This window comes from Triticum aestivum, chromosome 7A (genome assembly GCF_018294505.1).
Source record: "Triticum aestivum cultivar Chinese Spring chromosome 7A, IWGSC CS RefSeq v2.1, whole genome shotgun sequence".
Taxonomy (NCBI): domain Eukaryota; kingdom Viridiplantae; phylum Streptophyta; class Magnoliopsida; order Poales; family Poaceae; genus Triticum; species Triticum aestivum.
This window is the reverse complement of record NC_057812.1, coordinates 235,205,605-235,218,550: the sequence shown is the minus strand read 5'-3', so window position 1 is coordinate 235,218,550 and position 12,946 is coordinate 235,205,605. Positions and strand designations below refer to the sequence as shown.

Genomic DNA, 12,946 nt, shown 5'->3' with positions numbered 1-12,946 from the left:
GCAACGTCTTAGAAAGGGAATGACGTGCAAGCGCCACTATCCCCGAATCCAACCATCAAAGGCTAGATCGTGCATTTTCAACCTAAAGAACAAGTCTAAATAAGCTCCAAGTAAAGCATTTGACAAGTTAACGATGCAAAACGTTGTTATTGTCAGGTATGCTCAACTAAGGTTAGACCTACGTTTTCAACCTAGAGCTCGAGACCGGATACTCGAGAAGTCGACATGTGCTGTCACTTCCACTTTCCGCATTACAAGGATCAAGATACGATGCATGGTCATGGCGTGAGACTCCACACAAAACATGAACATGCATGCACAAGAGGACAATACAATCATGAAAGAGCTACTCACCACACAAAGGGCGACACAAGGAATGGTCATTATGGCACACGCGATGAAGCCATATACAAGGGAGGAGGACATTAACACTGCCAAAATCCCAATTCGAGACACTTTGGTCATCCCTCGCCGTCCTCCCACCTTCGAGGTGGCAAATAATGGCAAATCTATAACAGACAACACCACCATACATCACCTCTTGCTCCATTTTCCTCGCATGTGGCAGCAAATCACCGTCCGACATACCAAGGAGTAAGAAATCCGATCAGGCGATTCCCTCAACGGCTATGCTCAAGACTACTGATGCTCCACAACCTTCACCACTTCCTCAAGTAGTTGTACACACATCGCCTCAAGCCGTCTTATGCCGTCGGGGGCCATCCGAGAGGGCAACCAAACCGACCACCACCGAGTCGGCGAGGCTAGAAGTTGCGAATGGGAAGCTAGGATGTCTCACATGCGAGTCATGTCGCATGGCGAGCAATAATCACGACGCGAGTAACATGCCTTGTTGAAGATATCCCACGGATGCAGCTCTCAGGAGTCAAGTGCTAGCAAAGAAGAATGGGAAATCAATCGCACAAAGAAAGGTTGTGACAAGAAACGCTCAATTTTTCTTCAACACCCATCAATGCATGGTGTTCTTCGACTGATCGTTACTATTTATCCGGGAAGCCTCCGCCAAGATCCCTGCAAATTCGACTAATTCACCCGACTTTATTTCACCAGTGCGGAAAGAAAGCCCGGAGGAAGAGTGGCCTTGAGTTTCTCGCCCCTTTGCCTTAGGATTCGCTAATTCTCTTTGTAGTAACGCCAGCGAATCTTGTCAAGAACTCTTTGTGCTTTGAAAACAAACATAGGGTAATTGAATATCCCTTTTTTTGTTTTACAAGATTTTTGCTAAAGTTTCATTTACGCCTAATTAACATTGAGTAGACCTTGTTACTGTGAGAATTCTTAATTCAACGCGAGCGAAAATGGAAGCAGCCTAAACCATGAAAACGGAGTTGTGGGAGAGCAATACAGTCGTTGTGTTGCTAGGCGAAGTGGCTGAGTGCCGCACCCTAGATGACTAAAGTCTAGTAGCCAAAAGCATCACTAGCTTACGCTCTGACCTGAGTAGGATGGGGCACGCCCTCTTAGATCTTCTTTCTCCAATCTTTGATTAGGGAAGAAGGCTAGGGGGAATGTTTTTATGTGGTGCTAACGATTTAATAACTACTTCCTCCATCTCAAAATTCTTGTCTTAGATTTGTCTAAATACGGATGTACCAAGTCATATTTTAGCATTAGATACATCCGTATCTAGACAAATCTAAGACAAGAATTTTAGGATGGAGGGAGTACTAAACTTCAGCCCCACTAGAACAGTGTGCCGCCGGACCAAGTATGAGCACACCATCACGTGCATCCACCACCTAGACCGCTCAGCAAGCACTGCACACTCTAGGGACACGGTCCACATCCGCATAGGGCAGTCTCATCTGGGATGATGTAGCTGCCGCGTGCAGGCTTGGACGCGCAACCCCCATGAGATCTTGTTGAAAGTTCCTGATGCTGCCACATGAGAAGAGGATACCGGCGCCACCAGTTGCCAGTAAGCTTTTCTTGGCGGTGGCAAGGGGGAGAAGGAGAAGAGGGGCGGTAGTAACGACGTGGTTAGGGTTACATGAGAGATTGGGTTGCAGGAGCGAAGGGTGGAGGTGATGGCATGGTAAGAGTTACCGGAGAGTTGGGGTTCTATCATGTGCTTGATTAATACTCCATCCGTCTCAAAGTAAGTGTCTCAACTTTATTACAAAATTATACTAAAGTTAGTACAAAGTTGAGGCACTTATTTTTGAGATGGAGGGGTAGGATTTTGAATCTTATACTCCCTCACTTCGAAAATAAGTGATGTGGTTTTAATTTGAACTAAAACCACGTCACTTATTTTCCCACGGAGGTAATAGGATTTTTCAAGGATTCATTTGTATTACATTTTAGGGAATTTTGCATTCACTCAAGCCTCTCGAAAAAGCATTTTGGTTTTTCTATTATGCAATCAAATAAACTAAATCCTATGTTTAATCCACTTTTAAGTGCTTGCTGATTATGTATTTATTTCCTCCGGATTATCTCCATATCTTCAACAAAAAGTTAAAGCAGGGTGATTTGCGCACCTTTGCAAATTATTAGCGAATATTAGTTAATTGAAGAGATAATCGCAGAGAATATCTAAGAATATTCATTTTAAAATTCAAGAAAATATGAGTGTAAAATCCACTCATCACTTGTTGTGCTCAGCTTGTCAGTGTTCAACTTGTTTGCTTGTTTGCTTCATGACATCAGGAACATATTTGAATGCGTCCATTATTCAGAGATTAACATGGATGCACGATCTTTTCCTGAGCAAGAAATAGTTGTTAGTTCACAAGAGAAAGCCCCACTGCCTAAGCCTAAGAGGAAAAGAACTAAAATTTCCACCGTAGGAACTTCAGTCCAATCAGCATCTGCTCCCAAGCAAGACATCAACCTTGCTGGGTTGGTAACTGAAGCTCCTCTTGCCTCCACGCCTACCTACCTCTGTCCCAAGAACTTGCTGGGTTGGTAACTGAAGCTCCTCATGGATATAGAGGAGAGGCGGAGCTTGCAAGATTGGTACCTCCAGCAAGAGCTCTAATATATGTGTGCGGAACCACGCCAACAGCATCCTCCCCCTATATTTGAACTATCTACTTTCTAATGCTATTGAAATATTTGATGCCCCACATAAAAAAAATGTTTGATGACCAATCGGACTTTGTTTGGTTAGATATATGTGTCAACTAGAAGTAGAAGTTTTGAGTATAAACACACACATATGAGACCCTTATAGGCGATGACATTCCCTACGGGAGAACTCTGGCATAAACGGACGTGCCCTCAGGGAGGCTCATTCGAGCGAACGGCGCCACCCCAGAGTGTTATCTCAAAAATCTACTCCAGAAAACATTCAGGCCTCCTTTGGTTCATAGGATAGAAATATCATAGGAACAGGAAAATCATAGGAAGTGAGATGACATGCATCTCAATTCCTATAGAGAAAGGCATGTCATTTGATGCATAGGATAGGGATTTTTCCATTAAGTCTAGGCTAATGTTTTTTATCCTTTGAAATGTGAAAGATTGATTCCTATCCTACATAGGAATAGGCCAAAGGACCCCATGGGAATTTTTCCTTCGAAAATCCTATCTTATGAAATTCCTACAAGATTCCTACAAACCAAAGGAGGCTAGGAATTGTCATGCTATAACATGGAGGTTTGCCATGCTAAGAAGAAATAATTATTGTGCTAAACAGAGAAAAGTGTCATGTGTTTCATGAACTTCGCCATGCTGCAGCAGAGAGAATTGTCATGCGTTCCAAGGATTTTCCATGTTGCACCAGAGAGAATTGTCATGCCAAGAAAAAAAAAGGGGAATTGCCGACGTAGCTGGCCGAATTGCCATGCTACATAAAGTAGTTGTCTTCAGCTTTAAAAGCTGTTTTTAGGGAATCTGCTAGACGTGAACTTTGTTCATGCACCATAAGCCAAGATGACACACCATCATTTACACAAAACCAGCTTGCCACTCAAACAAAACAATCAGCGCAGACAGCTCAAGTTTGTACCATTCATCAGCATATCACTAAACATTCTGGCAGTTCAGCTCAAGGGTGACTGGACGAGTACAATTCCGGTAATCAGAAGAATGACTGGCAATCTACATTCATCAAGAGGCAGTTCAGCTCAAGGATGACTTGAGCATCAAGACGAAATTAGATAATCTCACAAGTCTTTTACCTTCATCAAGACGATTTTTCAGTTATCCATCAGAAACAAAAATGAATGGCGTACACTATAAATAGCAGCTAGAAAAAGAGGTAAAGTCTGATTTTGAAGCAGAAGTAGTGCTTCACAAGATCAGTACTTAACGCCTGGCAAGAGGCGTTTAATTATGCATAACTCCAGAGTCACTATCCATGACAACCATCAGTCAATGGGGCAAAACTAAATGGCAGCTGGAATAACAGAGGTAAAGATGCCTGCCCTGGAAGCAAAAGATATGCTTCAGGACAAGCACAAATCACAAGAAATCCGCTTCTTGCTAGCCACGAAGACAGCTTCAGTACAGCGCCTTGTCCACATCATCAAAGTATGGGTGCTCCATGGCCTTCTTCGCAGAGATTCGCTTTGCCGGCTCATACTGCAGCATTTTCTGCAAAGGATCACAGCTATAAGTTAGCACCAGATTCTCACAAGAGCACCTCTGCTTCTATATTTTCTACAAGGATAGAGTAGCACGGATCCCATGCTTGATTACTAACCTCAAGCAGATCAATACCATCGGCATCGAGACTAGGAATTACAGAAGACAGCTTTGAGACGTTCCACTGAGGGTACTCATGCCAGTTCGGGAGTTTGCCTACTCCTGGCCAGACATCCTCATTTGGAGTGCCCAGCAACCTATCATTCAAATACCAATATAGACCATCAACATCTGATATCCCCTACTGATGCCAAGTGAGAAAACAAGCAAGTGTGACCAGGTGTGGTACTGTACTTGAAAATGTGCAGGAGCTGCTGCACCTCAGAGTCTCCAGGGAAAAGTGCCGTGGTAGTGATCAACTCAGCTGCCATTTACAAGGAATTCAGCATATCTACCTAAGAGGATTAAATTCTCAAAGTATGCTAATTTACAACGTTAAGTTCATCATACCAAATATGCAGCCCACAGACCACATGTCAACCGGCGTTGAGTAGTGTGTGGCGCCAAGAAGGACCTCAGGAGCTCTGTACCACAGAGTAAGGATCTGCAAAAGAATTCAGACTGTGTCATGAACAGATCAAGTGGCGTGAATGATGCAGAATCAGACAGCAATCCGGCACTAATACTGGTAACAGAACCAGGAATCGTACCTCGTGTGTGTACTTCTTGAGAGGAACCGTGAAGGCACGACTGAGCCCAAGATCGGCGATCTTGAGAGCCATGGTCTTGCGGTCCATGAGCAGGTTGTGGGGCTTGAGGTCACGGTGCAGGACACCGCGTCCGTGGCAGAAAGCCACGCCCTTGCAGAGCTGGTACATCAGGATCTGCACGCACGGATCACCAGTTCACCATAGAATCAATCACTGTATGTGCATTCAAGCAAACACCTCGCGTGCAAGGCATGGAAAACGAACAACAAAAGAAGCGAGACGGCGAAGAGAGGGAATGAGAGATATACCTTGACGGTGTGGGCGGGGATCTTCTCGTGGTTCTGGCGGTGGCCGCGGATGAATTTCTTGAGGTCGGTGTCCATGTACTCGAAGACGAGGTAGAGGATGGTCTGGCCCTCCTTGTTCTGGCCCTGCTTGAGATCCAGCAGGCGCACGACGTGCGGGTCCTGCGACAGCATCCGCAGCAGCGAGACCTCCCTGAGCGCCGTGGGGGGCACGCCCTCGTCGTCCTCCGGGAGGCGCGTCTTCTTGAGCGCCACGATCCGGCCCGTCGCCTTCTCCCGGGCCTTGTACACCTTGCCGTAGGTGCCCTCCCCGACCTTCTCCAGCTTCTCGTAGAGGTCCATGGCGCGCAGCCCGCCGCCAGTCGTGGTCATCGGCGCCGCCGCCCCCTGGTTCTGGTGCTGGAGCGTCGCCATCGCGCAGATCCGCTCTCCCTCGGCCTCTTCCTCTCTGGTGGGCTGCCGTGCGGGATGGGTGATTTGGTGGTGGTGTGGGTTGGGAATGGGGGGGCGGCTGGGGTTAGGGTTTGTGATTGGGGAGGGGATCGTGGGGGAGATTTGTATGCGAGAGAGCCGTTTGAGGGAAGGCGTTCCAACGGTTGCTTCAGATTTCGAATTTCGAATTCGGCACGCCTTTCTGGGTCGGTGGGATGAGCGCACGTTCACACGAAGGGATCGATGCTACAGTACTTTACAGGCCGTTTCGAGGTGACATTTGCAAACTGCTGCCTTCGTATGTCATGTGTGGGCTGGTCCCGTCGTACGCCAGCCCAAACAGAGCATACACCTTTTGTTTCTCAAAAAAACACACACACATTTTTTTCAAGAAAAACCCCTATAAATACATTTTCTTCTTCAAGAAAAAAGAAGAATATAGAACAGAAATCTGCAACACAATCTCTACTTTCGCCTCACTTCTCCCTCGGTTTTTCCTCCTACACCTTCCTTCCCGCTTTGGCTTCCTTTTTTTTTAAAAAGGAGGAATGCCCCGGCCTCTGCATCTGAGCGATGCATACGGCCCTCTTATTAAGCAAATAAATAGGTTTCAAACAAAGTCTGAAAGTCTAGAAGTCTCCCAAAGACAAAAAAAAGCTCACACAGAGCCAAAAGAGCTAGAATACAAACTAGCGAACTAAAGGACGCCACAACCGGCTGGCAAAACAGAGGGATAGGTAAACTAATTGTCTATCCTATTACATGACCGCCATCCAAACCGGTTGAATATATCCCGAGTTACCATCTCCCAGCGGATAGATCCAGTAACCAAATGCTTCCTGGCCTCTGTCGGAGTGAGTAGCGACTAGCGACCACGAACGGATCAATGCCATGGCTCAGAAAATAACCTGTAAAAAATGAATACGTGATATCCTGGTAAAAACCAAATTATTTCTGCAATTCCATATAGTCCACAACAAGGTACAAACTCCTATACGAATATGTCTCGCTAAGTCGGGCTCTATCCCGTTAAGCCATGTCCCAAATAACGTGTTGACAGAATTCGGTGGAGTAATATTGAAAGTAATATGGATCGTCCGCCATAAAACTTTGGCTAGCGGGCAATCAAGCAAAAGGTGTTTGATCGTCTCATCCCGATCACAGAAACTACACCTAGTAGGTCATGTCCAATTACGCTTTTTCAAGTTGTCCTTGGTTAAAATAACTTGTTTATGGACAAACCACATAAACACTTTTATTTTTAACGGAACTTTGACATCCCAGACATGCTTGGAGCTAGGAATGAAGCTTGAATTGATAATATGAATATACATGGATTTAACTGTGAATACTCCAGACCTAGTAAGCTTCGAGCGTAATTCGTCGGGTTGTTGAGAAAGCTGAACCTCCATCAGTCTGCGTACTAGACGGAGCCATTCTTCCCAACGATTGCCCGCTAGTGATCGTCTGAATTGAATATTAAAGGGGATAGATTGAAATACCGTTGCAATGAACACCTCACGTCGTTGAACAATACGATATAAAGACGGTTATTGAATGGCTAAAAGTGTGTCTCCGAGCCAAGTATCCTCCCAGAAACGTGTACCAGCATCATTACCAATAATAAACTTTGTCCTATTAAACAGAGATGTTTTAACTTTCATAAGCCCCTTCCAGAAAGGCGAGTCAGTCGGCCTTACTGTCACCTGAGACAAAGTTTTGGTCTGAAGATACTTGTTACGAAGGATTTGCGTCCACATGGCATCAGTCTCACTCGACAACTTCCACATCCACTTACTAAGAAGGCATCTGTTTTTAACTTCAAGATTCTCAATACCAAGATCCCTTTGGTCTTTCGGTCTACAGATGATATCCCATTTAGCTAGACGGTATTTTCTTTTTAGTTCATCACCTTGCCAAAAAAATCGCGATCGATAAAAGTCTAGTCTTTTCCTGACTCCAACTGGGACTTCAAAGAACGATAAGAGAAACATAGGCATACTCGTGAGAACCGAATTTATCAGAATTAATCGGCCTCCGTATGACATGAGCTTGCCCTTCCAGCAACTCAGTTTCTTTTCAAACCGGTCCTCGATGCATTTCCATTCTCTGTTTGTTAGCTTACGGTGGTGGATTGGTATACCTAAGTACGTGAAAGGTAAAGCCCCCAAATCGCACCCAAACAATTGCCTATAAGCCTCTTGTTCATCTTTGGCTCTACCAAAGTAGAACAATTCGCTCTTGTGAAAGTTAATCTTTAACCTGGTCAATTGTTCAAAGAGGCATAACACCAGCTTCATATTTCTCGCCTTGGCCAAGTCATGCTCCATAAAGATGATAATATCATCAGCGTATTGAAGGATGGACACACCTCCATCAACAAGATGAGGTACCAAGCCACCTACTTGACCAGCCTCCTTAGCCTGTCCTATCAAAATTGCTAACATATCAACTACAATGTTAAACAAGATAGGAGACATCAGATCCCCTTGTCTCAGGCCTTTATGTGTCTAGAAATAATGACTGATATTGTCATTCACTTTAATTCCAACACTCCCTTTTTGCATAAACGATTCAACCTGGCGGCGCCAGGCTTCATCAAAACCTTTCATACGCAATGCCTGTTGGAGGAATGGCCATTTGACTTTATCGTACGCTTTCTCAAAATCCACCTTAAAAACAACTCCATCTAATTTTTTCGAATGGATTTCATGGAGCGTTTCATGAAGGACGACCACCCCTTCTAGGATGTTCCTGTCCGACATGAAAGCAGTTTGGGACTGTTGCACCACAGAATGCGCAATCTGTGTGAGCCTATTAGTCCCGACCTTGGTGAAGATTTTGAAACTAACATTGAGAAGGCAGATCGGCCTGAACTGCTCTATTCTCACAGCATCCGTTTTCTTAGGCAGCAGTGTTATTATTCCAAAATTCAAGTGAAATAAGTGAAGCTGGCCAGAGAACAGATCATAAAACATTGGTAACAAATCCCCCTTAATAATGTGCCAGCACTTTTTGTAAAACTCAACCGGGAATCCATCAGGTCCGGGAGCCTAATTGTTTTTCATCTGTGATATCGCTTCAAAAATCTCCTTCTCCTGAGAACGGAGCAACCAAAATATCATTATCCACTGCAGTTAGTTGAGGCACATCCTCAGTCCTGGACTCGTCGAGGGACACACAACTATCCTCCGAAGGTCCAAATAACTGCTTGTAATACTCGGTTATGTACATTTTTAGGTTGTCCTGTCCTAAAATAGTTCCTTCATCTTGTTCAAGCTGAAGGATTCTCTTCTTTCTATGCTTAACATTAGCAATCAAGTGAAAGAATTGAGTGTTCGCATCCCCCTGGACGACTTTGCTGACCTTAGCCCGCAATGCCCACTTCAATTCTTCTTCACGTAGAAGTTCTTTCAACCTCTTATCCGCATCAAGTTTAACTTGACACTCTACTTGTTGCAAAATCATGGATTCAGCCTTTATGTCTAGTGTCTGAATAAGAGAAAGGAGCCTTTCCTTTTCAATCATATACATTCCACTAAGGTTCTTAGCCCAACCCCGTAAGAAACTTCTCAAATGCCTGATCTTATTCTGCCAACGTTCGACAGAAGTCCGACCTCCTGCATCCTTAGCCCATTCCCTGGCTATCAGATCCAAGAAACCTTCTCGTTCAAACCATGCCATCTCGAAAGAAAATGTGTTTTTGTTTCCCACGTGATGTGGCTCCCCTGAGTCCACAAACAACGGTGTGTGATCGGATATTCCGCGCGAGAGCGCCTGCACTGTTACGAGAGGAAACTTCTGTTCCCACTCAACGCTCGCGAGAACTCGATCAAGCTTTTCATATGTCGGGTTTGGCATAACATTAGCCCAGGTAAACTTTCTATCGGAAAGCTCCCCTCAGATCCAAGCTTTCAATAATGGTATTGAACATAAACAACCACCTGCCGTCAAAATTATCATTATTTTTCCCTCTCTCCTCCTAATGATATTGAAATCACCCCCAACTAAAATTGGGAGATGTTCGGATCCACATATTCGAACAAGGTCCGCCAAAAACTCCGGTTTAAGCTCGGGCTGTGTGGCACCATATACCGCCAGCAAAGCCCAGTTGAAACCATCAGCTTTAGACCTGACTCGAAACTTAACCGCGAAGTCCCCCATCACTACACTTTGGACTTCTAAGGAATCACATCTCACACCAAGCAAGATCCCACTCGATCTTCCTCTAGGAGGTAGGCAATGCCAATAGAAATCAACACCGCCCGCAAGAGAGCTAAGAAACTGGGGCGCAAAATTTTCGCGTCCAATTTCCGAGAGAGCAATAAAATCTAATCTATGCTCCAGAGATGCTTCAGCAAGAAACCTTCTTTTAGCCAAGTCTTTCAGACCTCTGCTATTCCAAAAGATTCCTTTCATAATTCATCATGAAATTTTTTGGTAGTCCGAATCCTAGCACTCCTATGAACCGCAGAATCGGGATAAATCTTCTGTTTCCACTTGCGCTTTGGTTTACTAGGAGCTTCCACCCGGTCCTCATAACCGGGCTGAGCGGTGCTAGCTTCTGCATTATCTAGGGGTGCATCTTCTACCCCAGGCTCATGATTGGATGGTGCTAGATCCGCACACAGATTATTGAGCACTCTCACCCCCAACGCATCAATCTCATCATCATTCATGGGTTGTACCGCTGCTAGATTTCGAATAGTTTCTAGCTCACGCTCCGCTTCCAAATCTAAAAGATCATTCACCGAATTGGAGATTTCACTATCATTTGCCCCTAGCGAAACTCCTAATTGGTTTGCATTATTTATAATCTCCTCATTAAAATAATGCAATAAAGAATTAGACATGTTTCCTGTTGATTTTGTTGTTAATCTCTCAACCGATACCACACAAAATAAAAATCAACGTAAATAGAGTAAACTGGAATAATCAAAACCAAATCAATACTTTCTCAAAACCATGTCATGCATTAATTCAATCAAATCAAATAAATCTTACAAAAAATCATAAAATCAAAAGTTTCATCGCCTTCCCCTATCCATAACCAAATCAAATCAAATATTACCAAAAAAAAATCTTGTGTTCCTCTATCCATGCTCAAATCAAATTAAATCTTACCGAAATCGAGAATATGATGGGAGTATGTCGGACAAGATTGTTGAACCGCTAGCATGTGTATGCCCATGTTGCAAAGTACGGGTAATTAGCTAGTGGGAATAGGTCTGCAGATGATATTAACATTTTTTGTCGGGAATAAAGAAATTACATTGAGTAAATGGTACGAAGAGCTTCCGCAAGAAAAAAAAGATATGAAAAGCAGTGTAGTTTTTCAAGAAACAAATGTTTGTGTCTGTTCGAGAGGAAAACAGAAGCGGAGTCCGGCTTCACAAACAAAACGACAACATATGGAAACAAAACAAAAGCTTACATGTTGGAGCAGAAGTGGAAATGCGATTTTCAATGGATAATATACTTCCACATTTACACGTACATAAATCCCCATTTCTTAAGTTATGTGCCTCCGTGCTCCATAAACTCAAAAAAAAAAAAAAACTCAACACACGGAGCCAACCTGAACGGTCCAACTCCGCATAGTTGAATCCCCGGATCCAAGGTCTACTCATGTTAAAATACGTGAAGCCAAAGAAATCAAGTTCCAGGGATCTAGGAATTGAGGGCTTGAAGAAAATCACACTAAGTCCCACCGCCAACTGACTTACCGACTCAGTATCACCACACTTGATCGACCAAAAGAACGAGCCAGACCCATTCCCCCCTTTCTCCAAGCTCCCGTACACAACCCTAGCCACCACCCGCTGCCACCCAATTGCCATGACCTCATTTCGAACCACCATCGCCATGTCCTCGCAACGACTCAACCTCATGCTACTAGCACAAATCGTCCATCTAGGGCTTCGTCGCGTCGAGTTGTGTAGGATCGATTAAGTATGTCTAGAAGGGGGGGGGGTGAATAGAATACTAGGCAAAATTGAGACTCTTTTCCCAAAATTTAGTTCCTTGACAATTTAAAACTTTTCTATGATAGTCTATCAAGCACCCTATACATGCAAGTCTACAAGGGTATAGGCGGCGAAAAGTAAAGACATGCAAATTTTAAGTAAGAGTAGAGTTGGAGATATGGAAACACGGGTTGGCTCGGTGAAGATTTTTTTCATAGTTCAGATAGTTGACTCTATCTTACATCCATGTTGATGGAGGCTTGGATCCACGAAAGATCTATGAGCACAAGGATCCCATTGTGCATTCCATGAAGGAACAAGTCCAGGAAGGACATTCACCACCAAAGGGGCCACGAAGGAGCAACCAAACTATGCCACAATCGGCTTACGTTTGCGAAGACCAGCCTCACTCGGAGTAGATCTTCACGAAGTAGCCGATCTCTAGGCCAGTACAAACTTCTTGGTTTTTACACAACATGGAGACTCCCAAGCACCTAGCCAATCTAGGAGGCACACACACCCTTCAAAAGCAATAAAATGCAGGCTGATTGGTGATGATTTCCTTGATCTTGTGCTTCAAATGATAATCTCCTCTTGCAGTGAAACTCTCACAAGGTTTGGCTTTTGGATTGGAGAAGTAGGAGTGGAATACTGATCATATCTCAAAGGATTGGTTTGGAATGTTGGAGTAAAATTCCCTTTGAAATCAACATAGAAAGGTGGAGTTCTCTCTCAGAACATAGTATATGAGTGGAGTTTGCTTCGAGTGAGATGGGTGGGGGTATTTATAGGTTGGAGCAAAAATCTGACCGCTACACTCTTTTAACACAGCTTGAAAAGCTCCAGAGCGATCAACTAGAGGTTCCAACCTGTAAAAAATGTGGCAACTTTCAAATCACTTGGACGATCGGGAAGGACGGCATTCGGAGGCCTTGAGGCAACTAAAAGTGCATGTAGTCCCTAATTATTTTTTGTGTAA

The 12,946-nt window shown here is 44.2% G+C and overlaps 1 protein-coding gene across 1 annotated transcript; it reads right to left on the bottom strand.

The window, feature by feature from the left end:
- Window positions 1-4,128: 4,128 nt before the first annotated feature.
- LOC123151288 (cyclin-dependent kinase B2-1) lies at window positions 4,129-6,118 on the bottom strand. The gene is made up of 6 exons (XM_044571022.1): window positions 5,573-6,118; window positions 5,265-5,438; window positions 5,065-5,158; window positions 4,909-4,978; window positions 4,673-4,811; window positions 4,129-4,563 (listed from the first exon to the last, which is right to left on the bottom strand). The coding sequence occupies exons 1-6, from the start codon at window positions 5,981-5,983 to the stop codon at window positions 4,471-4,473; spliced, it is 981 nt and encodes a 326-aa protein (XP_044426957.1). The 5' UTR covers window positions 5,984-6,118; the 3' UTR covers window positions 4,129-4,470.
- Window positions 6,119-12,946: the final 6,828 nt, after the last annotated feature.